The sequence below is a fragment of the Mustela erminea genome, chromosome 4 (assembly GCF_009829155.1).
Source record: "Mustela erminea isolate mMusErm1 chromosome 4, mMusErm1.Pri, whole genome shotgun sequence".
NCBI classification, from domain to species: Eukaryota; Metazoa; Chordata; class Mammalia; order Carnivora; family Mustelidae; genus Mustela; species Mustela erminea.
This window is the reverse complement of record NC_045617.1, coordinates 106,237,033-106,264,025: the sequence shown is the minus strand read 5'-3', so window position 1 is coordinate 106,264,025 and position 26,993 is coordinate 106,237,033. Positions and strand designations below refer to the sequence as shown.

Below are 26,993 nucleotides of genomic sequence, written 5' to 3'. Positions count from 1 at the left end.
TAAACAAAACAAATTTGAAAAGTTACAAAATGGAAACAGGTACAACTTTCATGGTGGGTAATTGGAAAATATCCAAGAAAAATTACAAACATACAAACTCTTCTTTGATGAGTCTACCTGTAGGACTTTACCCTGCAAGTAAGCAAAGTTTGTAACAGAAAAAAAAAAATGGAAATAACCTAAATATCCAAGGAAAGAGGAGTGGTTACATGGAGTACAATGAAATCCATACAATAAAATACTCTACTATCTTAAAAAAAAATGTGGAAACTCTTTCTGTAATGGTAGGACACAAACTATCTCCAAGATGGATTAAGTAAAGAGAACACAAAGCAAAGAATGTGTATAGCATTTGTATGTCTGAGTGTGTGTGTCTGTGTGCACGCACACACTCACACCTGTGTACCTGTGTATGTGCGTGCCTATGCATACAGATATATAGGGGACATCTGGATAGTAAACAAGAAATTCGTAACACTGGTTCCTCCTTGGATGGGACTTAGCTAGGCCAGTGATGTGGCAGGAGAAAGGCTTTGGACTATATACCCTAGCATACCTTTTGAATCTTGATTCTTGTGAATATAGTGCATATAAATAACAAAATATTATAAAATAATTGTTTGTAGTCCTTCATTGTAAAAAATGGTGTTTTATTATAGAAAAGAATGTTCCCTTGCCCCTTGTTTTTATAACAAGACCTACCATTTATTTAGCTAGTGAACATTCACTCTGTTTTTACTTTAAATCAGAGTTCCTCAAGATAGGCATTGTTGATAATTTGGGGCTGGATACTTTGTTGTCAGGGGCTGGCCTATGAATTATAAGATATTATTAGCAATATTCTTGACCTCTTCCTACTAAATGTCGATGGCATCTTCCTCCACCGGTTGTTACAAAGATTTCTCCAGACATTGCCAAATGTTCCCTAGGAATAAATGGGGTGATAAAAAAAACAGTTGAGAAACACTGCCTTGAGATAATCCATGTATGATTTTGAACCCAGTACCTAGTTTAAGAAAATCTGCAATAAAGGGTACTTAACACACCACACACACACACACACACACACACACACACATACATACACACACACACACGGAATGGCTTTTTTTTTTTTTTTTTTAAGATTTTATTTTATTTGACGAGAACACAGGCAGGAGAAAGAGCAACCAGAGAGAGAGGGAGAAGCAGGCTCCCCGCTGAGCAGAGAGCCTGATGTGGGGCTCGATCCCAGATCTCAAGACCCTGGGATCATGGCCTGAGCTAAAGGCAGATGCTTAACCAATTGAGTCACCCAGGCACCCCAAGGAATGACTTTTATACAAACAGTGGCAGAACCTGTTAATAAAGGAATGGCATTGTGACATAATGAGCTCTCTTTCAATGAAATATTCAAACACAGGTTGAAATTTATTCTTTACAAAGCCTTTAAAAGGTGTCTTCCTTTAAGTAGGAGAACTGACTGTGCATCTCAAGTCTTTCTCCCTACTAAGATTCCTGGTTTCTGAATATGGTTTACCCTGTTCCATGTTGGCATTTACAAATATATGACTATTAACTGAATGTCAGAAAGTTTTCTTTATAAAATTTATTAAATTATTTTACTCTGCTGGTAAAAAGTGCACAGAACTGTGTTGTATTATGATGTTTTGCCAAAAGACCATGAAGAAAGAAATGGGGGCAGGGGTTATTTTTTTTCTCCTAAGTGCTAGAAAGGAAAATAACTTGATTCTTATAACCCTCTACTTAAATAATCATTCAGAGTGAAACAATCATTTGTGTGTTTTAATATTCCTATTACATCTAATGCCTTTGTTTTTCTTTGAAAACTGTCACTTCAGGGAATCCTAAGCTCTGGCTGATGTACAGACCAATGAGAACCCTTTTTCAATTCAGAAAATGCTTTTGAGTAGAGAGAATATTAAAGATCCTTTAACAAGGATGGTAAGGTTTACTCATTTTTGGACACTTCTTTGTTCTTCCCTTTACATTTCACAATGTAACAGAGGTACTTCTGTGTGACATACTGTTCGGATTCCCAGGAAAGTCTTTGAAGACAAGGACAAGCTTCCTCCATATAACCCACCTGTAACCGAGCCATTGAGGACTTTCTCTGGCCTAAAGAAGTTATGGTTTCAAAATTTGTATTATTTTCCCGAATAGAACACTGGATTCTGAGCTGATTGAAAGTTAAAGTTAACCACCACGGAAATGTTTACTACGTTGGTTGTTGTCACAAAACATCTGCAATTGATAAAAACCTTTGGATATTAATGTTTCTTTTTATCATAGGAAAAAATCCCTTCCCACAAAAGGTAATAAAAAACAAATCAAGGGAAATTTTTTAGATTTCATTGTACCAACAGTAAAGGAATGGAAATTGCTGAATTTTTTTTACCATTTCTTTTCCAGTTACTACTATGACAGTGTCTCCCCTTACTGTTTAGTGAATTAATGAGCATAATCTCCTTTGCACTTTACAGAGGTCTGTTAGAATGTTTTTATTACTCTGTTTGAATTACAATAAATGCAGGTACTAGATTTAGATGTTAATAATAGATTTATGTTGATTATCTCCATGTTCCCTGTCAAATTAAACTAAACTGTGAAAATGTTAAAAAAAAGATACACTATTGCTTTCTGATCTTCTTCGTAATCACTCCACCACTGAGATGTTTGTTTAACCCAAATCAGTTAGATCATCTGTATATCGTAATAAGATGTCCACTTGTAATTCATATATATACATTCTAATCTCATTTCTGTCTGAATTCCATTTTAAAAATTGAACACTGCTAATATTCAAATCCTTGCCTCTTATTTTTAAATATCTGCTTTATATATGCTTATTGTAGCTAGAACCAAATTGCCATAAACTTGGTGGCTTAAAACAATAGAAATTTATTTTCTCATATTCTGGAGTCCAGAACTGTGATGTCATGGTGTCAGTAAAACCACCTTCCCTCCAGGGACTTGAAGGAAAATTTGTTCCTTGCCTCTTCCACCGTTGGGCCACTTCTGGGATTGTTTGTTTTTCTTGATTTCACTCCAATCTCTGCCTCCATCTTCACATCAAAATCCAGCTCTCTAGACTGTGTGACCTTGAATAGTTAGTTAACACCTCATGTACTCAATTTCCTAATCTTTAAATGGGGGGGGGGGCTGTTTCTGCTTAACTCATTGGAAAGATGATGTTCAATATTTTAAAGCACTTGGGGAGGAGCGCCTGGCTGGCTTAATCCATAGAGAGGCAACTCCTGATCTTCAGATCTTGAGTTCAAGCCCCACACTGGACATAGAGCTTACTTTAAAAAAAAAAAAAAAGTAAAAATAAAATACTTGGGGAAAAGAAAATGATGCTTGGTCCATAATAAATGCCACATAAATGTTTACTAAATAAAGCAAATTATTCCATTAAACGCCATTATAAGAAGCCATTGCTAATGATAACAATGTATACCCTATGAAGATCTCTATCACTTTGAAAGGATGTATTCCAGTGTGTCCTTATTGGTCAAGTATTGCTTAGAATAGATATAAGATAAAAAGCACCACACCCTGGACTGGGACTCAACAAAGAAAATCAAAAAAAGCTAAAGATGAGAAAAAAAAATTTCCCTTTTTGTTTGTTTCCTGTTATCAGCAAAGTTAGGCACTCTTTGAACTCCCTGCTTTCATTTTTGCCTCATGAGCTGGTAGTCAGAAGGTCCCAGTTTTTATCTCTGAGTAAAATCTTCCCACATTACTTGTTAACTGGGTTTCAGTGAGCCTTGAACACACAGCACAAATCTGTCAGCTCTCATTAACACTAACCTACACTGCCAGTACTGGTGTACTGGCCCCAGTACCTCTGGTTTCAGTGAAAATTGACCTCTCAGAGAATGACAGTGCCTTTCCTCTCTATCCTCTATGAAAACAACTTTCTCTACCTCCATCTCCCCATCACCTACCAGTTTCTTACATAATAGGGTTTCATTCATTGGTCTATTGAATGAATAGATCCATTTTAAGTTGGACTTAAGATAATTTTCCTGAACACAAATTTCATTTATGCTTTATTTCCCTACACAGATGTTCCCTTTGTCTTCTATTCCTTGCTATTTTATCTTACATTAAAAATTACCTTGGGGTGCCTGGGTGGCTCAGTCGTTAAGCATCTGCCTTCAGCTCAGGTCGTGATCCCAGGGTCCTGGGATTGAGCCCCACATCGGGATCCCTGCTCAGTGGAAGCCTTCTTCTACCTCTCCCACCCCATCCTGCGCTTGTGTTGCCTCTCTCGCTGTCTCTCCCTCTGTCTCTGTCAAATAAATAAATTATTAAATCCTTTTAAAAAAATTACCTTAGACTGAGTCCTATAAGAGAATAATGAACAAATTTTGGTATGAACAAATGTACATGTTTTAAGATAAAATAAGACATTAGAGTTTAAAAATAACTACCTTAAATCATTTTGGATCAAGATTAGATAAATAAAATTCACTCCAGTCATAGATTTAGAGCTTATTAAATTTCTTTGTCATTTTGAACTTACAGGCCTTACAGTAATTTAGTTTTCTATTTGTATCAAGCACTCTAAAATTTTCAACCATTTCTAACTATCAGCAATTTTACTCGGCACATGAAATGATATGGATTTTTATCTACTTGGAGTATTGCACATACCGTCTTCTGGAAAATTTCCAAAAGCTTAATGTAATTATTTTTCTTATCAGAAATAACTCCAGAAATATGTTGTCTCTATTGTAAGGGTGAAAAACAAAGCATTTTTTTTCATCATCGTGATCATTTATTCAATTAAACTGTTCTCAGTCTTTAAATTAGGAGTGCTTTCATGGGAGTAGACCCAAAATTGAGGAAGGGCTGGTAATGCTTCTTTCAAGCTCTAAGCCTAGATTACATATATTCATCAATTCCATCTATTTTTAGATTGGTTGAATTTCTAAAATTTTACTTGTCTGGTTACCTCCAAATTGAAAGTTTGCTTGGGGTAAGAACTGTACTTTACTACTCTCCATATCAGAAGTTTTAGAGATAGGGAAGCCATGGTTGGCAAAGATATATGAGAAGGACAATTAGAAGGGAAAGCAGCATACATTAAAACTTTAGAAACCATAAAGAAAAAAGTTTATGTAAGAATGAGAACTAGATATAGTTTCCCAGAGAAAATTGAATAAGCTGAGACAAGGGACACTTAGATGGTATGCTAGCTGGCAAAGAAATATGAAACCAAAGAGGTATTGATCCTGAGGCACGGCTCAGTAGATCACACTACAGCAGTTTTACACTTAGACTGATAAGAATATTTACAACTTTGGCTCAGAAAGTGCTTGAAATTTAAATCCTTTGCATCCCTATCAATCTTCTCTCTCTTTATATTTTTAACAAAAGCTATAATTATGAATTATTTGGATTAAACATGATAAATATAAATATTTTAAAATAAGACTTTGTAAAATAAATCTTGGTTAAAATACACAGCCAGGAAAATCAATCATATGCTATAAATAATAATAATAATGCAAAAACTATAGTAGTCAGAAGATGGGAAAACTATACATTTATTGTTTACATAAGACAATTTTATAAGAATCAGCCATCACTCACTGTAACACTTGTAAAAAAATGACAGGGATGCACAGGACTTTCTCCTGAGGAAAAAAAAACTTGCCTTTTGCTTCACTCGTCACCTAACAAAAATTAATCTCTCCACATGCCCATTTCCTCAGATTTGTTTTTTGTTCAAATTTGGTAAAATAATCTATTATCCAATTGATTTTTTTCAAATGCTATTTCAACATGGGAAACTTTAGTGCCTCAAAATATATGTGTATGTGGTTTTACGTGTTGAAGTGGAAAGAAAGGATCAGGTATCGATATTTTCAACTCCTGAGGTTTGATTGTTTACTCCTTGGACTGGATACAAATACACCCCAAGATTGCTAAAAACAAATGAACTGAGCCAATAAGTATTAGACTTGAAGGGTAAAACTAAACACTACATGGTATTTGTGAACTGCATATGTGTGTAGGTTTTAGGGGTAATAGTCTTGAAACCCCCATTTATCATTAGAGTAAATTGATTCAACCTAAAGCTGTGAACTAATAGAGTATGAATAAAGATTTCCTACTGAAATTCCAAATTAAATGCCAACAGTGAAGCTAAGCTTTGCAAGTTAATGCCCTTGTTCTAAGTGAGTGCTTAAATCCTACTAAGAAATATTCAAGAATCTCAGTGGTGTGCTGGTGTTTTACAACCACATCTTAGAGTGAAAAGGGTAGGATAGGGATTGATTGATTTGTAGCTTTTGCCAATTCCCAGGCATAAATACTCCCACTGTGGCCAATTTCAAGCTACCAACATGAATTCACAGATGTGGAATTGAGAAGGAATGCACAAAACCAGCTCTCCTGAGTCATTGCTAGCCTTCTCTAGCATACCACTGAAGCTTCTTATCATTGCATTCAGAGAGGTTGTCAGGTCAAAAAACACAACATTTCTGGATGCAGATTATAGTTTGTATAATTGTAATAGTCATTATGTGAATGTTTCTACAGGATAAAGAAAACAAGGGAATTCTGGCCGCCTATACTTTTACAGATGCTACCAGGAGACCATGAAATCTGTAGATTATGCTGTCTGTCCCATTGCACATGAATTGGATAATGTAGTCAGAAGTAAAATCACAGTTTTTGGGATATCTGTGAGATCTCATGACAGCTGGTTGGGTGTTCCCTTGACAACTGCTCTGGTTAATCAAGGGTGTAAATGAAGTTCTTGCTTCAGCGGTCTTTAGGCATCATTGCAGACTTTCTTTAATATCAGTGCTTCACAGGATAATGGCTTGGTTTTCATGGTAATTGATTATTAAGATATTTGGGCTATCTGCCAGTCAGAGGAAAGGCTAAATAAAATAACCTAAAGCCAGTGACCATCTCATGACAATCATCTAGGGACACGAAGACCTCATTGACAGCCACCCATCAGAGGTTATGCAGCTTTCCTTGTCCAAGCTGCTTGCATGGCCAGCCTGGCCAGCTCTTTGGTGCTCTAAATAAAAAGGGATCCTTCAAGATGCTTTTGGCGTGTTTACACTGCTTTTGTTTGACAAAGGGCCTAACAGTGATTTTTGTGCCTGATCTTTTGTTTACAATCTTTTAACATATAGATTATGCTGAGTCACACTGACAGCCTCAAACAGTATGGCTGTGTTGATAGAGCTGTATGAAACCATTATACTCTTTTAAACAGCATCTTCTTAAATCTGCTCACACAGCCATGACAATCATATTAGATACATGAACTGGGAAGGAAAGCTGTATGTCTCTGGACAGTTTCATCCATACTGCCTGATGTATAATCTTTTAAATATATTTTCCCATGTTTTCCTGTTGCAAACAGGGAGCTAAAACAATCACACTATCAATTAGATCCTATCTGTGGGGACCAGATGCCTTTCAGTGCCTCCATCTCTGCCATGTACCTTTACTGCCATCTGCTGATAGGAGTCTCCCATCTCAGCCATTCTTATGCAGAGCTAACTCTCACAACTCAACTGAAGCCTTGGGCTGAATACAGAAATCACAGGGGTTAACAATTGACATTAACCTCTCTCAGTCCTAAGTGTAGCCTGAAAGATTCTTCTAAAGGAAGTTCCAAGCTAGAGCTTAATGTAAATACTATCCATTCACTTCAGAGCAATACTTAAATTTGGTAAACATTAGGCTGATTATTATTGGTCAGAATAGTTATTAATTTGGAGATTCATTTAACTACTATCTACATTACAAGTTATCCATATAAAGAACGCATTCTTTTACATTCATTTTTGAAGTCTAATTTAAGTAAAGAAAGAAAGAAACTTACTAGCAGAGTTAATCATGTACAAAATTTCAAAGAGACAAGCTAGATCATTGCTGGTTAGTAGCCAACCTAGTGAGAAGAGGAAAGAACATATTTTGCACCTATGGAAGCATTCAGTATTACCATCAATTTTGCAATATTCCCTAGAAGCATTTGGTGCTGTTTGGTTGTGTTACTTCTATACCATGCCTTCAAAATTCCATAGCTACTGCAATTATGCATGAGCTATGTTTTGTGAGCCTTCAGCATGGCACTACAAGGGCCTTTTAAAGCATTTAATTTCATTATGGTGTAATGCCAGTGATTCATACAACTCCCAGATTTGACAAATCAAACATAGGTACCTTAGAGAAGAAAAAAAATCCATACTTCCTATTTCTCTCTGGAAGGAAAGCAAACCACTTTACTTATGTGCTTTTGAAATGTGCTACTGAAAAACAAATTGTGAACAGATACATTGAAATGCCTTTAGCGTGCGCCTGCGCGCACACACACACACACACACACACACACTCTCAACCTGATACGGACAAAGCCAAAGAAATTAGTCCTTCCAAATTTAAAGCAAAATTATAAAGGAACCTGCAGATGGCTTATTTTTCTTCCTTTTGCCCTTCGCAGATTAAAGATAACTTTCTATTTACATAGCCTTCAAAAATAAGGGACTCAAATTGATCTTTATTGTTGTCATTTCTTATTATTAAAAAAAAATAGACTTCTAGTCAAGATGAATCTAACCTCACCCTTGGACTCTCTTCCTTAGTGTCAAACACATAGCAATAAGATAGAAAATTTTAAAATACACAACTGAAAATATAAAGACACAGTTAAAAACAAAATAAACATCCCACCAGACAAGAAACAGACAAAAATGCGAAGCAAAAGAGCTAATACTGCAGGCCAGCCAAGGTCTAGGTCTAAAAACAGGGAAGCTCAGCTCCCATAAAGGAGCTAAAACTACTCATTCAAGTATACATGTGATATTTGTGTCTACCTATCTATCTATCCATCTGTCTGCATGCAGAGAAAAAGAGACTATCACCTGGGATTCTGATTTTTAGCCAACTGCCACCCTAGGAAGAAAACAGAATGCAACCAAAACATCATGAGCAGAACTGTACCAAGCAATCTTTTCAGCTCTGACTGAACGTGTGAATACCTTCAAATCGCTATAGGACAGAACTGTGAAGTACACATTATCCAAGATTTGGGTTTAGATCCTCAGAAGATCAGTGGGGTTCCCATTAGGCAATCAGACTTGGGTACTACAGAAGAGGCACAACAAGGAGAATGGAAGTGGGGAAAAAGAGAAAAATAAAAATACTTCTCACTGAAAATGAGCCTGCACTACACAATATCAGAACACACGGTAAAATTGAGAAAGGAACCAAGCAAATCAGCAAGTAGAATATGAATCACTCTAGATAAAATCCTTCTTATGGAAAAGTCTGACAAAAAGTTTATTTCTAGGATGCTAGAAAGCATTAGTGAAAGAATAGTTCATTTTAAAGGAGAAATTATAAAAGAAGAATAGGCACAAATTAAATTAAAAATTATAAAAAAGATTCAAAATCTCGGGAATAAAAGATCATATTCACTGAAATTTAAAACTCAATAGACAGAATAAATGATCCTGGAGACTGCTGAAGAAAAAATTGGTGCCTAGGAAAAATACAGGATAGAGAAATTAAGAAAGCATTTTAATAAAGGGAAAACAAAGGACACCTGGGTGGCTCAATCAGTTAAGCCTCTGCCTCAGCTCAGGTCATGATCTCTGGGTTCTGGGTTCAAGTCCCACATCAGGCTTCTTGCTTTGCGGGGAGCCTGCTTCTTCCTCTACCTCCCATTCCCCCTGCTTGTGCTCTCTCTGTCTTTCTCTCTCTTTCTCTCTCTTTCTCTCTCTGTCTCTGTGACAAATAAATAAAAGTAAAATCTTTAAAAGTGAAAACAAGATTAAGAAATTTAGACAACGGAGCCTAGGTGGCTCAGGTAGTTAACCCCTGCCTTTGGCTTAGGTCATGGTCTTCAGGTCCTGGGATGGAGCCCAGCTCCATGGGGATTCTGCTTCTCCCTTTCTCCCTGCTTGTGCTCTCTCTGCCGCTGTCTCTTCTTATCTCAAATGAATAAATAAAGTGTCTTAAAAAATTAAAAATTAAAAAAGAAATTTAGATAACAGTTTAATAGGCTTCCACAAGATGTCTAGAAGCAGAAATTTCAGAGGCTGTCAGAAAGCAATGCAGATGACCCTAGAACAACATAGGTTTCAAATGTGTGGGTCCACTTTGCAGATATTTTTTGACAAGTACAGTAAAGTACTATAAATATTATTTTCTTTCCTTATGATTTTCTTGATAACATTTTCTTTTCTCCAGCTTAGTTTATTGTAAGAATATAGTATATAACACATAAAACATAAAATATGTATAATTGACTGTTTATGTTAATGGTAAGACTTCTAGCAACAGAAAGCTGTTAGTCAAGTTTCAGCCTTTGGCAGGGAGAGGGTTATCTCTAACCTCTGTGTTGTTCCAGGGTCACCGTACCTAGCAAGAAGGTAGTCTACCTGGAAATAAAACATGGAATCCAGGAAACCAAAAATATCATTAAATTATTTTTACTTTTTTCTAAAGAAAAATGGAATTTGTTTTTTATAAAACTGAATTTTTCTTTTACAAGGTGAAACTTAAAATTATTTTATGTTCCATGTATAAAATATGGAAAATACAAATAAGCGGGGAAAAAAAATTAAAAGGCATCTGCATTCTCAGCATGCAGAGATAGCCACTGTTAATATTAGTGAAAGTCAACCTGTTATTATCTCTATGCATGTTTTTTATAAAAATGATGCATCACTCAAATTGTCCTTTTCTCTTTTTCTAATCTGTACAAATATCTTTCCATACCACTAATTAATATTCTGCAACTCCTGTTTAAGAGCTGGGTAGTACTCAATTACATAAAAGTACTTGATTGAACAATCCACTCCCCACAGTTTACATTTTTACAACCTTTCACTTGGTTATGCATACCCTGAACTTCCAGTTTGAGCATATTTTCTAAAACTTTAAAAATAAATTGTCTTTTCCTAGTCAGAAGCCTCTGCCAAATTGTTTAGCATATCTAAAGACTATAAATATAAAGAATAAGAATGCTAAGGACACTGGGGAAAAAAATGTCTGTTTTGTCAGAGTTTAGTTTTTAAAATAATGCAACCTAAGTATTTGATTTTGAATCCCATTATAAGCAATATTAGTAGAAGTAGATGAACACTTCAACTTGACTGTGTAATTTATTTTCATAAAAATCTCTTTAGAGATCCCTGTCCAGTCAGCAAATAATTGCTTTAACTTTGGATTTTAATATTAGCACTGAATGATTTATGTACATTAAATAATGTGATTCTCACTAACCATTTATGAGCCAAGAATGATTATCTCCCTTCTGTGGATAATCACACTTTAGGGAAGAAAGGTTAAGTGGTTTGCCTAAGATCACTCAGCCAGTCAATGGATTATCTCAAAATATGATCCTCAAGTCTTTAAATCATTAGACTTGGCTGGCCTCAGCAATACTTGAGAGGCATAAGGGATATGTACTTGGATTTTTCCTCAAATGATTTATGTAGCATAGTGTCTAATTTGTTTATAGAGCATTTTTTTCATTCCTTATCGCACAATTTGGTCTATAAGCAAATATGAGATTATAAAAATGAAAAGGATAATAATCTACATGTAGAAAAATCTCTGGTAGAATTAGAGTATCAATTTTCAAAAAAGTGCATAGACCAAGCTGACAATAGAATCAACCATTTGGTGGAAGGGTCTGGGAAGAAATGAAGGAGGTAACAGGAAGCAAATAGAGTGGAGTGGCTTCCTTCTATAAAGACTGCAGTTCATGGTTAGATTTCTAACAAGCATTCAATGAAACAAAAAGAGATCTTACTATTTCTTAATAAGGACATGTGCATTCCCTAAGAAGTATTTCCTCCATCTCCAGTATAAAGCATCCGTACAGATCTACCTGCACATACCAACTATACTGACAAATGTGCTTCCTAGATCCCTATAATATGTAATTCACATAAATGGGGCGCTCTAGAGGTCATTCCTAGAACTGAAGAATTTTCAACAGTGCTCTTGATCAAAATTCGAAGTGCCTTTGGTAAACTAGAGCAGAAGCCAAAAAAAAGTACCAGAATGATGTATTAGAAGGACCATATCAGCTTTGTATTTCTAGGTAAGGGGGAAGAGGAAACCAGCTGTCTTTTTTGAAGCAAGGAAGGGAAAAAGGAAATTCTGGTTTGTATTTCCCATTCAACTTAGACTCCAAAGTTAATTTTAAGAAAAAAATACTGATAAATTATTTAACCAATGATTTTTAACAAAACTGACTTTTTCTTTTAAAAGTAGATTTACCTGGGGCGCCTGAGTGGCTCAGTGGGTTAAGCCACTGCCTTCGGCTCAGGTCATGATCTCAGGGTTCTGGGATCGAGTCCCGCATCGGGCTCTCTGCTCAGCAGGGAGCCTGCTTCCCTCTCTCTCTCTCTGCCTGCCTGTCTGTCTACTTGTGATTTCTCTCTGTCAAATAAATAAATAAAAATCTTTAAAAAATAATAATAATAATAAAAGTAGATTTACCAACTGATCCTGGTTTGCTTAGCACTTACCTAGTTTTAGCCCCGAGAGGTCCTGCATCCTGGAAAAGCTCTCAGTCATGTGCAAACTGGGGGAGTTGGTCAAAATTAAAAATAAAAATTAGGTGTGTTCATTGTCTAAAATGTAGCAAATACAAATAAGTGAAAGCATTTTAAAAATGAAAGCATTAAAATCATTCACGTTTTCAGTATGCAGAGAGCCACTTTTAATATTAGTGAATGTACTTCTAATATCTCTGTGGAATAGACTTCATAACAGTACAAGTTACTATTATTACATATGGCAAGTGACAGGGTAGTATCATTTGAATTGTCTTTTAAAATTCTATTTAATTTTATGCCAAGTACTTTAGCATGTATACCTTTTCATCTGATTACATCACTCTATAAACTGTGATAAATTTTCAGTTGTGTATTGGTCATTCCCACTATTGATTCTACAAATTCCCTTAACCTTATACTTTTCTTTATCTCTGAGACACAGGACCAGCTAGTACATTAGCAGCATGCTTTCTGAGTTCTGATAACTGTATCACAGTGTAATCTTACTGCTCAGGGGTATGCAGCCTTTCATTTCTTATTCCATTTCTATTTCCCCTGTAGGCCAGGGAGGGGAAATTTCTACCTAGGCAGTTTAGCATCATTTAACATTGCTGCCACTTGTCCAGCAGTCTCCCTACATGAGTGAGACCATATGTCGACCGCAGTTAGCACTAAAAATTTATTATTACCTACTTATACAGAAAAGCTCTCTTTGTTTTGTAGGGGTTTAACTTTCTGAAAGCATTTCCAGTCCTGATTTAGAGACAGAAAGAGAGAAGGAAAATAAAATTTCAGTGTTAGAAAAGAAATATATCTTTATCTATCCTAAAATGTTCACACTTGGTTGGGGCCATATTTCAGGACTATTATGATCCACAAAGTACCTCTGTCGTTGAAGAAGTACTTACCATCCATGTGCGAAGTTACCCTGTTCTTGCCAGTTAACACACAGAATAATGGCCTCTTCTGTTTTATTTCTAGCTACACAGTCCCTGTTGGCAGCCCTCGGGTTGCTTGCATGATTGAAATGACTGCAGATGGAAAACCTCCAATACAGAAGCAAGACACAGAGACACCCCATGTCTCTCAGGTAGTTATGCAGATACCCAATTCTAAACATTACTAAGTGTGCCCTCAATATCTAAAATAAGTATTTCTTTTTAAGTTACACTAATCATATTTCTTTATTGAACAGACTCCTTGTAAAAGCTCTCAACAAAACACCGGAATTTTCATCTCTGATACTTTAGGTACAATTAAATCTATTTAATACTGCCTGTCGCTATAAAAGTTGCATTAAATTTATCAAGAAATTGATTTTCCTCTCACACTTTGCATATAATATGTTATGCTTGATTAAGAAAAACACCACAGGAATGGAGAAGAATTAGCAAGTTACAAAATAGTGCTTAAAACTTCCATTTTTATAGGATATGGTAGTGCTTATACTGTGCTATTAAAAAGTCTCTTGTCAGGGAATTTTTCCTGGAAATATCGAATGAAGAAAATTGAAAGCAAAAAGGATATTTGTCCCTCCAGAGACCAAGCAATTTGCTGAATTCTTTTAATTTTAATGATGTGGTTGGTTACATGCTTCTTAGTATGACTTTATAGAAATACATTTAAGATAAAGAATTCCTGGTTCATTTGATCATCATGGAGAGTTAATCTGTATAATTAGAGCTCCAAAGTGCTAATTTTGGTGCACATTAGAGCTGGCAGTGTATAAGGCCCTAATGAACTGGAAATCTCATTTTATTTCCATTTTTTCTATGTAGTTTTTTTCTCTTATTGAGTGTATACAAGCATCCTAAAGAAACACATAAGAATAGCTAACATTTGCATAAGCACATTATATTTTCCAAATTATGACCATGTATTTTATCTCATCTGATCTTCACAAGAACCCTCTAAAGTAAGAATGAATATCTCTTTTATAAGGTCGTATCTGATAAAAATGAGTATCAAATGTCCAAAATTTCACAGTGATAATGAAAGAGACTTGATTCCAGATTTTCTGATTCCCAACGTGGTTTTTTGTTGTTGTTGTTCCTTTATAGTACACTTTATTTCATTTTCTGCTCCAGCAGAGTGAAAACTGTCAAGTGGATTGTTAAGGTAGGAATAAAATTGGTTTTCATTTTGAAGAAATTTAAAAAAAAAAAAAACAAAACAAAACTCCAGACTCTTAAATACAAAGAACCAAGTCGATGTTGCCAAAGGGGAGGCAGGTGAGGAATGAGTAAAACAGGTGAAGGCGATTAAGAATATACTTACTGTGCTGAGCACTTAGTAGTGCATAGGATTATTGAATCATTACATCGTAAACCTGAATCTAACATTACACTGTGTATTAACTCATGTCAGTTAAAAAAAAGTCATGCTAGAGTCCAAGATGGCCAAAATATTTAGATTCAAGGCACAGACTATTCAAATGGTGGAAAATCTAGGAAACACATAGTTTAAAGCAGTTAATGTGATTTTGTCTCTACCTATTCCCTATAGTCATCCTTTTTTTATATAGAAAGTTCCATATTTTATCATGAATAACATGCAATATGCTACAGACAAAGGAGCATAGGGGGAAAAAAGAGAGAAGCAAACCGAGAAACAAACTCTTCATCAAAGAGAACAAACTAAGGGTGACGGCGGGCGGGGGTAGGTGGAGGGATGGGTGAAATCGCTGTTAGGGATGAAGGAGGGCACCTTTGATGAGGACCAGGTGTGGTATGCAAGTGTTGAATCACTAAATTTTGTGCCTGAAACTAACATTACACCATGTTAACTAACTATAATTTAAATAAAAGCTTCTGTAAAAACGCACACATTAAAAAAAAATGATCCTCTTTTCAGCTCTTTTCAATAAATACTCATTAGTGGAATTTGGGGATCATATAATATGTACATTTTTAATTTTTTGAGGAAGCTTCATACCGTGGTACATAGCTAACACACAATTTTTACATTCCCACCAACAGTGCACAAAGGTTTCTGTTTCTTCACATCTTTGTCAACGTTTGATATTCGCTGTTGTTTTTTTTATAATGGCTACCCTAACAAATGTGAGGTGGTATTTCATTATGACTTTGATTTGCATTTCCTTGATGACTAGTGATGTTAAACATCTTTATTATATATCTTTTGTTTATTTCTGTGTCTTTGGAGAAATGTCTTTTCAAGTCCTTTGCCAGTTTTTTAGTCAGCTTATTTGTTTTCGCTATTGAGGCATAAGAATTCCTTATACATTTTTGGAGCGCCTGGGTGGCTCAGTGGGTTAAAGCCTCTGCCTCTTGCTCAGGTCATGATCCCAGGGTCCTGGGCTCTCTGCTCAGCGGGGATCCTGCTTCCTCCTCTCTCTCTGCCTGCCTCTCTGCCTCCTTGTAATTTCTATCTGTCAAATAAATAAATAAATCTTAAAAAAAAAAAAAGAATTCCTTATATATTTTTGATATTAACCCTGTATCAGATATTGGTTTGTAAATATTTTCTCCTATTCTGTAGACTGCCTTTTCATTTGATTGATCATTTTCTTTGCTGTGCAGAAGCTTTTTCATTTGACATAGCGCCCCTTGTCTCTTTTTTTGCTTTTGTTGCCTGTGGTTTTGGTGCTGTATCCAAGAAATCATTGCCAAAACTAATGTTATGAAGATTTTCTTCTTTGTTTTCTTCTTCAATTTGTATAGTTTCAAGTCTGATTTGTAAGTCTTTAATCAATTTTGAGTTGATTTTTGTGTGTAGTGTAATGGTCCAACTTCATTCTTTTCCATGTTGGTATCCAGTTTTCCCAAAACCATTTGTTGAAGAGACAGTGCTTTCCTCATTGTATAGTTGTGGCACCTTGTCAACAATCATTTGATCATAGTTGCACAAGTATATTTCTGTTTTCTCTACTCTGTTCTGTTTGTATATATGTCTGTCTATATGCCAAAGCCATCTTTGTTTTGGTTACTGTGTATTTGTAATGTGCTTTCAAGTTAGGAAGTGTCATGTGTCCGGTTTTCCTTTCTCAATATTGCTTTGGCTATTTGGGATCCTTTGTGATTCCATACGAATTTAAGGATTATTTTTCTATTCAAAAAATACCATTGGAAGTTTGATAAGGATTGCATTAAATCTGTAAATCACTTAGGTAATATAAACTTTTAATAATATTAAGTCTTCCAATCCATGAACACAGGAAGTTTTTCCAGTTTTTTGTGTCTTCTTTAATTTCTTTCAGCAATGTTTTACAGTTTTCAGTGTACAAGTCATTCATCTCCTTGGTTAACTTTATTTCTAAGAATGTTACTCTTTCTGATGCTAAGTGAATGGGATTATTTTCTTAATTGATTTCCAGATTGTTCATTTTAAGTATATAGAAGCATACTCATTTTTTTAAAAGATTTTTTATTTATTTATTTGACCGAGAGAGAGATCACAAGTAGGCAGAGAGGCAGGCAGAGAGAGAGAGAGAGAGAGAGAGAAGCAGGCTCCCCGCTGAGCAAAGAGCCCGATGTGGGGCTCGATCCCAGGACACTGAGATCATGACCCGAGCCGAAGGCAGCGGCTTAATCCACTGAGCCACCCAGGCGCTCCGAAGCACACTCATTTTTTATGTTGATTTTGTATCCTGCAACTTTGCTAAATTCATTTATTAGTTTTAATTTTATGTGCACTCTTTAGGATTTTCTGTATATATCATCATGTCATCTACAGAGATTATTTCCTTTTATTTCTTTTTCCTGCCTAATTGTTCTGCTAGGACTTCCAGTACTATGTTGAATAGGAGTACTAAGAATTGGCACACTTGTTTTCTGCCTGATCTTAGAGAAAAAGTTTTCAGGTTTTCACCATTGAGTATGGTATCAGCTATAGGCTTATCATATATGGCCTTTATTATGTAAAGTAATTTCCTTTTATTCCTAGTTTGAGTCTTTTTATAATAAAATGATGTTGAATTTTGTTAAATACTTTTTCTGTATCTGTTGATTGTGTGATCCTTATCCTTTGTTCTGTTAATGTGTTGCATCACATTGATTAATGTTTTATTTTGAACCATCCTTGCATTACAGGGATAAATCCCACTTGGTCAGGGTATATAATTCTCATAATTAAATGTGCTCTTAAGTTTGGTTGCCAGTGTTTTACTGAAGATTTGCATCTTTATTCATCAGGTATATGAGCTTGCAGAATTTTTTCTTGTAATGTCTTTTTCTGTCTTTAGTATCAGGAAGATGCTAGGCTCAGAGAATGGGCTCTTGGAGTGTGCCCTCCTCTTCAGTTTTCTGGAAAAGCTAGAGAAGGATTGTTATTAATTCTTTTTTAAATATTTTGTAGAATTCTCCTCTGAAGCCATCTGTTACTTGGCTTTTGTTTGTTGGGAGGTTTTTGATTACAGATTCATTCTCTTATTATTCATCTGTTCAGATTTTTTATTTATTCATGATTCCCTCTTGGTAAACTGTATGTTTCTGGGAATTGATCCACTTCTTCAGGGTTATCCAGTTTGTTGCTGTGTAATTGCTCATAGTTATCTCATAATCCTTTTTATTTCTGTGGCATCAGTTGTAATGTCATCTTTCATTTCTGATTTCATTTGAATCTCCTTTTTTTAAATTATTATAGCTAAAGGTTAGTAGATTTTGATTTTTTCAGAAAACCAACTTTAGTTTTACTGATTTTTTTCTAATGTGTTCCTGTTCCCTATTGTATTTCCATTCTAGTTTTTGTATAATTTTAGTCTTTCTGCTAACATTGAACTTAGTTGACTCTTCTTTGTCTAGCTCCATGAGGTGTAAAGTTACATTGTTGATTTGAGATCTTTCTACTTCTTAATAAAAGCTTTACGAGCTATGAACTTTCCAGTTACTATGCTTTTGCTACATCCTATAAATTATGGTATATTATGTTCCATTGTCTCAGGATTTTTTCTAAATTTTTTAATTTATTTTTTGAACCATTTCTTCTTTGAAACAAGAGTGCATTTTGTTTAATTTTCACATACCATTGCAACACGGGGATTAGGGGTGCCAGCCCTCCATGCGGTTGGACTCCCCCAGAATTTAACTATTAGCCTACTGTTGACCAGAAGCCTAACTGATAATGAAACAGTTGATTAATGCATATTTTTATATATATTTATATACTATATTTTTATAACAACATAAGTTAAAATACTATTAAGAAAATCATAAGGAAGAGAAATGTATTTACAGTACTCTATGTGTGTGTGTGTGTGTGTGTATTTATTTATTTATTGGAAAAAATCTGCATAGAGGGGACCTATTCAGTCCAACCCATGTCGTTCTAGAGTCAGCTATATTTGTGAATTTTCCATTTTTTTCTTCTGCTATTGGTGTCCAGTTCCATTCCATTATGTTTGGAAAAAATAATTGATATGATTTCAGTCTCCTTAAATTTGTTAAGATTTTTTTATTTGTAATCTAACTATAATCTATCCTGGAGAATGTTCCCTATGTGCTTGAGAAGAATGTGTATTCTGCTGCTGTTGGATCGAATGTTCTGTATAAGTCTGTTAGGTCCATTTGTGCTGCAGTGTTGTTCAAGTCTTCTTTTTCCTTTTTATCTTCCAGCTGGATACTCTAGTCATTATGGAGAGTGAGATATTAAAATCTCATACTATTATTGCATTGCTATTTCTCTCTTTGGTTTTGTCAGTGTTTGTTTCGTATATGTGAGTGAGCTGACATTGGGGCATATACATTTATAATTTTTAGATCTTCCTAACCAGCTGACCCTGTTAATCATTATATAATGTCATTCTTTGTCTCTTATGACTGTAGTTGACTAGTCTGTTTTGTCCAAATAACGATAGCCATTCCTGCTCTTATTTGGTTACTATTTGTGTGGGATATCTCTTTCCATTCTTTCACTTTCAGGCTATATGTGTCTTTTCTTTTTTTTTTTTTTTTTGCAGGCTATATGTGTCCTTAAAATTGAGTTTCTTATGGATAGAATATAGTTGTATTTTGGGATTTTTTTAATCTTTTTTTTCCACTCAGTCATTTTATGTATATTTTTTATTAACATATAATGTATTTTTAGCCCCAGGGTAGAGGTCTGTGAATCGTCAGGATTACACACTTCACAGCACTCACCATAGCACACACTCTCAACAATGTCTATAACCCAACCCTCTTCCTGTCCTCCTCCCCCCAGCAACCCTCAGTTTGTTTTGTGAGATTTAGAGTCTCTGATGGTTTTTCTCCCTCCCGATCCCATCTTGTATTATTTTTTCCCTTCTCTACCCTCCAAAACCCCCACTTTTCCTATCAAATTCCTCATATCACATAGAACATATAATAATTGTCTTTCTCTGATTGACTTATTTCACTCAGGATTATACCCTCTAGTTCCATCCACATTGTTGCAAATGGCAATGTTTCATTTCTTTTGATGGCTGCATAGTATTCCATTGTATATACATATACCACTTCTTCTTTATCAGTTCATCTGTTGATGGACATCTAGGTTCTTTCCATAGTTTGGCTATTGTGGACATTGCTGCTATAAACATTTGGATGCACATGCCTCTTCAGATCACTGCATTTGTATCTTTAGGGTAAATACCCAGTAGTGTGATATGCTGGGTCCTAGGGTAGCTCTGTTTTCAACTTTCTGAGGAACTTCTATGCTGTTTTCCAGAGTGGTTGCAACAGCTTGCATTCCACCAACAGTACAGGAGGATTCCCCTTTCTCCACATCCTCACCAGCATCTGTCTTTTCCTGACTTGTTGATTTTAGCCATTCTGATTTGTATAAGGTGATATCTCATCGTAGTTTTGACTTGTATTTCCCTGATGCTGAGTGATGTGGAGCACTTTTTCATGTGTCTGCTGGTCATCTAGATGTCTTCTTTGCAGAAATGTCTGTTCATGTCTTCTGCCCATTTCTTGATTAGATTATTTGTTCTTTGGGTGTTCAGTTTAATAAGTTCTTTATAGATTTTGGATACTAACCCTTTATCTGATATGTCATTTGCAAATATCTTCTCCCATTCTGTCAGTTGTCTTTTGGTTTTGTTGACTGTTTCCTTTGCTGTGCAAAAGCTTTTGATCTTAATGAAGTCCCAATAGTTCATTTTGGCCCTGTTTCCCTTGCCTTTGGCGATGTTTCTAGGAAGAAGTTGCTGCGGCTGAAGTCAAAGAGGTTGTTGCCTGTGTTCTCCTCAAGGATTTTGATGGATTTCTATCTCACATTGAGGTCCTTCATCCATTTTGAGTCTATTTTTGTATGTGGTGTAAGTAAATGGTCCAGTTTCATTTTTCTGTATATGGCTGTCCGGTTTTCCCAACACCATTTGTTGAAGAGACTGTCTTTTTTCCATTGGACATTCTTTCCTGCTTCATCAAAGATTAGTTGACTATAGAATCAAGGGCTTATTTCTAGGCTCTCTATTCTGTTCCATTGATCTATATGTCTGTTTTTCTGCCAGTACCATACTATCTTGATGATTACAGCTTTATAATAGAGCTTGAAATCTGGAATTGCGATGCCACCAATTGGCTTTCTTTTTCAACATTCCTCTATTTGATGTCTTATCTGGTTCCATATAAATTTTAGGATCATTTGTTCCATTTCTTTGAAAAAAATTAATGGTATTTTGATAGGGATTGCATTAAATGTATAGATCGTTTTAGGTAGCATAGATATTTTCACAATATTTGTTCTTCCAATCCATGAGCATGGAACATTTTTCCATTCATTTGTGTTTTCCTCCATTTCTTTCAAAAAGTACTTTATAGTTTTCTGAGTACAGATTCTTTGTCTCTTTGGTTATGTTTATTCCTAGGTATCTTATGGTTTGGGGTATAATTGTAATGGGATTGACTCCTTAATTTCTCTTTTTTCTGTCTTCTTATTGATGTATAGAAATGAAACTAATTTCTGTGCATTGATTTTATATCCTGGCACCTTACTGAATTCCTGTACAAGTTCTAGCAGTTTTGGAGTGAAGTCTTTGGGATTTTCCACATAAAGTATCATATCATCTGCAAAGATGAGAGCTTGACTTCTTCTTTGCCAGTTTTGATGCCTTTAATTTTTTTTCTGTTTTCCGATTGCTGAGGCTAGGACTCCTAGTACTATGTTGAATAGCAGTGGTGATCATGGACATCCCTGCTGTGTTTCTGACCTTAGAGGAAAACCTCTCAGTTTTTCTCCATTGAGAATGATAATTGCTGTGGATTTTTCGTAGATGACTTTGATGATATTGAGGTATGTATCCTCTATCCCTACACTTTGGAGAGTTTTGATCAATAAAGGATGCTGTACTTTGTCAGATGGTTTTTCAGCATCTATTGATCTATTGAACCATCTATGGTTCTTGTTCTTGCTTTTATTAATGTATTGTATCACATTGATTGATTTGTGGATGTTGAACTAACCTTGCAGCCTAGGAATAAATCCCACTTGGTCATGCTGAATATGCCTTTTAATGTACTGTTAGATCCTATTTGCTAGTATTTTGGTGAGAATTTTCACAGCTGTGTTCATCAAGGATATTGGTCTGTAATTCTCTTTTTTGATGGGATCTTTGGTTTTGCAATCAAGGTAATGCTGACCTCATAAAATGAGTTTGGAAATTTTCCTTCCATTTCTATTTTTTGGAACAGTTTCAGGAGAATAGGAATTAATTCTTCTTTAAATGTTTGGTCGAATTCTCCTGGGAAGCCCTCTGGCCCTGGGCTCTCATTTGTTGGGAGAGTTTTGATGACTGCTTCAATCTCCTTTCTGGTTATGGGTCTGTTCAGGTTTTCTGTTTCTTCCTGGTTCAATTTCAGTAGTTTATATGTCTCTAGGAATGCATCCATTTCTTCCAGATTGTCAAATTTGCTAGCGTATAGTTGCTCATAATATGTTCCTATAATTGTTTGTATTTCTTTGGTGTTGGTTGTGCCGTCTCCTCTTTCATTCATGGTTTTATTTTATGTGGGACCTTTCTCTCTTCTTTTTGATAATTCTGGCCATGGGTTTATCAATCTTATTAATTCTTTCAAAGAACCAGCTCCTAGTTTCATTGATTTGTTCCACTATTCTTTTGGTTTCTATTTCATTGATTTCTGCTCTGATCTTATTTCTCTTCTCCTGCTAATTTAGGCTTTCTTTGCCGTTCTTTCTCCTGCTCCTTTAGGAGTACGGTTAGGTTCTGTACTTGAGACCTTTCTTGTTTCTTGAGAAAGGCTTATATCGCTGTATATTTTCCTCTCAGGACTGCCTTTGCTGTGTCCCACAGATTTTGAACAGTTGTGTTTTCATTATCATTTGTTTCCATGATTTTTTTTCAATTCTTCTTTAATTTCCTGGTTGACCCATTCATTCTTTAGTAGGATGCTCTTTAGTCTCCATGTATTTGAGTTCTTTCCAACTTTCCTCTTGTGATTGAGTTCTAGCTTCAGAGCATTGTGGTCTGAAAATATGCAGGGAATGATCCCAATCTTCTGGTGCCAGTTCAGACCTGATTTATGACCCAGGATGTGATCTATTCTGGAGAATCTTCCATGTGCACTAGAGAAGAATATGTATTCTGTTGATTTGGGATGGAATGTTCTGAATATATCTATGATGTCCGCCTGGTATAGTGTGTTATTTAAAGCCTTTATTTCCTTATTGATCTTTTGCTTGGATGATCTGTCCATTTCAGTGAGTGGGCTGTTAAAGTCCACTACTATTATTGTATTATTGTCGATGTGTTTCTTTGATTTTGTTATTAATTGGTTTATGTACTTGGCTGCTCCCATGTTAGGGGCATAGATATTTAAAATTGTTAGATCTTCTTGTTGGACAGATCCTTTAAGTATGATATGGTGTCCTTCCTCATCTTATTATAGTCTTTGGCTTAAAATCTAATTGATCTGATATAAGGATTGCCATCCCAGCTTTATTTTGATGTCCATTAGCATGGTAAATTCTTTTCCACCCCCTCACTTTAAATCTGGAAGTGTCTTTGGGTCTAAAATGAGTTTCATGTTGAAAGCATATTGTTGGGTTTTGTTTTTTTTATCCATTCTAATACCCTGTGTCTTTTGATAGGGGCATTTAGACCATTTACATTCAGGGTAACTATTGAGAGATATGAATTTAGTGTCATTGTATTGCCTATAAGGTGACTATTACTGTATATTGTCTCTGTTCCTTTCTGGTCTACTACTTTCAGGCTCTCTCTTTGTTTAGAGAACCCCTTTCAATATTTCCTATAGGACTGGTTTGGTGTTCACAAATTCTTTTAGTTTTTGTTTGTCCTGGAAGCTTTTTATCTCCCCTCTTTTCAATGACAGCCTAGCTGGATATAGTACAATTGGCTGCATATATTTCACGTTTAGTGCTCTCTATATATCATGGCAGTTCTTTCTGGCCTGCGCGGTCTCTGTGGATAAGTCTGCTGCCAATCTAATATTTTTACCATGTATGTTACAGACTTCTTGTCCCAAGCTGCTTTCAGGATTTTTTCTTTTTCACTAAAACTTGTAAGTTTTACTATTTGATGACAGGGTGTGGACCTATTTTTATTGATGTTGAGGGGCTCCTCAGTGCCCCCTGGATTTTGATGCTTGTTTCCTTTGCCGTATTAGGGAAATTATCTACAATAATTCACTCCAATATACCTTCTTACCCCCCTCCATCTTTCTTCTTCTTCTGGAATCCCAATTATTCTAATATTGTTTCATCATATGGTATTACTTATATCTTGAATTCTCCCCTCGTGGTCCAGTATTTGTTTGTCTCTCTTTTGCTCAGCTTCTTTATTCTCCATCATTTGGTCTTCTATATCACTAATTCTCTCTTCTGCCTCATTTATCGTAGCAGTTAGAGCCTCCATTTTTTATTACAACACATAATAGCTCTTTTGATTTCAGCTTTAGATTTTATTACTCCAGAAGGGTTTCTATGATACCTTCCATACCTTTTTCAAGCCCAGCCAGCACCTTGAGAATAATCATTGTGAACTCTACACATACTACCAATGTCCATATTGATTAGGTCCCTAGCCTTTGTACTGCCTCTTGTTCTTTTTTTTTTTTTTTTTGTGGTGAGTTCTTCTGTCTTGTCATTTTATCCAGATAATAATATGTGAATTAGAGAATAAAATGCTAAAAATGTGGCAAAGACACCAGAAAAATACATGCTAACCAAATCAGAAGAGACCCCAAATTGGGGGGAGAAGAAAGGAGGTAAAAAGAAGTTCAAAAAAAAATTTTTTTTAATTAAAAAGTATATATTTTTATAATATATATTTTTTCATATAAATATGTGTATTTTATATATACACACACACACACACACACACTAGACTGGTGAATACACAGACCCACCCACTTGATTTTGGGCATATTTTTGTCTCTTAAAAATTAAAATTTTTTTTAATTAAAAATATATATTTTTTACAATATATATTTTTTCATATAAATATGTGTATTTTATACACACACACACACACACACTAGACTGGTGAATAGAACAGACCCACCCACTTGATTTTGGGCATATTTTGGTCTCTTGGTCCCAAAATTTTAAAGAAAGAAAAACTTAGGGGAACCTGGGTGGCTCAGTGGGTTAATCCTCTGCCTTCAGCTCAGGTCATGATCTCAGGGTCCTGGCATCAAGCCCCATATCAGACTTTCTGCTCAGTTGGGAGCCTGCTTCCCTGTCTCTCTCTGCCTACTTGTGATCTCTCTCTGTCTATGTCTAATTAATAAATAAAATCTTAAAAAAAAAAAAGAAAAATATATATATATAAAAAACACAAAAACACAAGATATATATAAAACACAAAAACACAAAAATAAGGGTAAACACGTTGAAGGGATGGAATATGACTGTAAAGATGAAATTTTTAAAAATTCTATAAAAGGAATTGATAAGATAAATTGATTGGAAAAAGAAAGAAAAAGAAAGTGGGGAGAATTTGCTCAGGCTGGAGACTAGAACAAACCCCTGTGCTAGATTTAGGGTATATTTTGATCTATTAGAAGAAATTGTATCCCAAAAGTTTTTAGAAGAAAAAACTCTGAAAATAAAGTTAGATACAATGAAAGATAAAATATGACTGTAATAATGAAGGTTTAAAAAGATTTTTTTTTAGAAAGGTATTGTTAAGATAAACTAATTAAAAAATGTTAAAAGAGGAAAAGTTAAAATTAAAAATTAGAAAAGTTAAAAATTAGAATAAGAAAAAAATAAAATTAAAACATTTAATTAACTTTGCAAGACTAAGGAATCATTTGGAGAAAGCCATGAATTCCATGCTTTGCTTTCCCCTCCTCTGGAATTCTGCTGTTCTCCTTGATCAGTGAGCTTGGTCTTGGCTGGATGTTCTTGCTGATCTTCTGGAGGAGGGGCCTGTTGCAGTGATTCTCAAATGTCTTTGCCCGAGGTAGAATTGCACCACTCTTGCCAGAAGCCAGGCTAAGTAATCTGCTCAGGTTCGCTCTTGGAGCTTTTATTCCCTCTATGCTTTCCGTAGAGCTCTGGAGGATGGGAATAAAAATGGCCTCCCAATCTCCAGCCCAGAGGAGCCAAGTGCTCAGGGCCACACTCCTCAATGTGCCCTCAGAGAAAAGCTGTCAATCACTCCTGTTTCCCTGGTCTCCGGAAGTGCTCAGAGCTCACCTGGCCTGTGACCAAGCATTTCTGTCTCTGACCCTGTTTGGAGTCTCCAAACCCAGCAGATTTCTGCCACTCTGCTCTTTGGCAGATGAAGGTGAGTCTCCTCAAATGTGCCACTTGTGGGGTCCCTGACCCCACAGATCACAGTGGCCTGACCTTGCCACAGATCACAGTTTAAGGTAACCCCAAGATGAGAGCTCACTCCTCAGCTCCGTCTCTGTACCGGCTTCCCTGCTCTGATACCAGCAAGCTCTGCTACACTCAAACACCCCCGATCCTTCTGTGACCTTGCTGGACCTGAGGCCACACTGTCCCTGAGAGTGCTCCACCCCGGCTTAGCCACTGGAGCAATGTCCCTCAGTGGAGCAGACTTTTAAATGTTCGAATTTTGTGCTCATTGCTCCACCACTTGCCAGGAGCTGGCCCCTCCCCCTTTGGTCTATCTTCTCATTGCTTCAGATTCACTTCTCCACACGTCCTACCTTTCAGAAAGTGGTTGAATTTCTGTTTCTAGAATTGCTTGCTGCTTTTCTTCTCTTCAATCTCCTGTTGGGTTTGTGGGTGTTCGGAATGGTTTGATAACTATCTAGCTAAACTCCTGCAACCTGATGTCATCTCAGTCTGCTACTCCTCCGCCATCTTGACTCCTCCTCTCAGTCACTTTATATTTTTTGATTGAGAGTTACTCCATTTACATATAAAGTAATTATTGGTAAGTAAGGAGTTATTCTTTCCATTTCAGTGTTTTTCTATCTTATAGCTTTTTTATCCCTCTTTTTCTCCCTTGCACTCTTCCTTTGTGTTTCACTGATTTTTGTATACACGTGTGTA

At 35.7% G+C, this 26,993-nt stretch overlaps 1 protein-coding gene and 1 pseudogene across 1 annotated transcript in view; one reads left to right on the top strand and one right to left on the bottom strand.

The window, feature by feature from the left end:
* The window catches only part of LOC116587891, a 44,248-nt pseudogene extending 30,776 nt beyond the window's left edge, over nucleotides 1-13,472 (bottom strand).
* EYS (eyes shut homolog) overlaps nucleotides 1-26,993 on the top strand; it is a 1,637,266-nt gene that overhangs the window by 1,410,563 nt on the left and 199,710 nt on the right. The window contains 1 exon segment of the mRNA XM_032341352.1: nucleotides 13,539-13,647. Coding sequence (XP_032197243.1) covers nucleotides 13,539-13,647 — 109 coding nt within the window.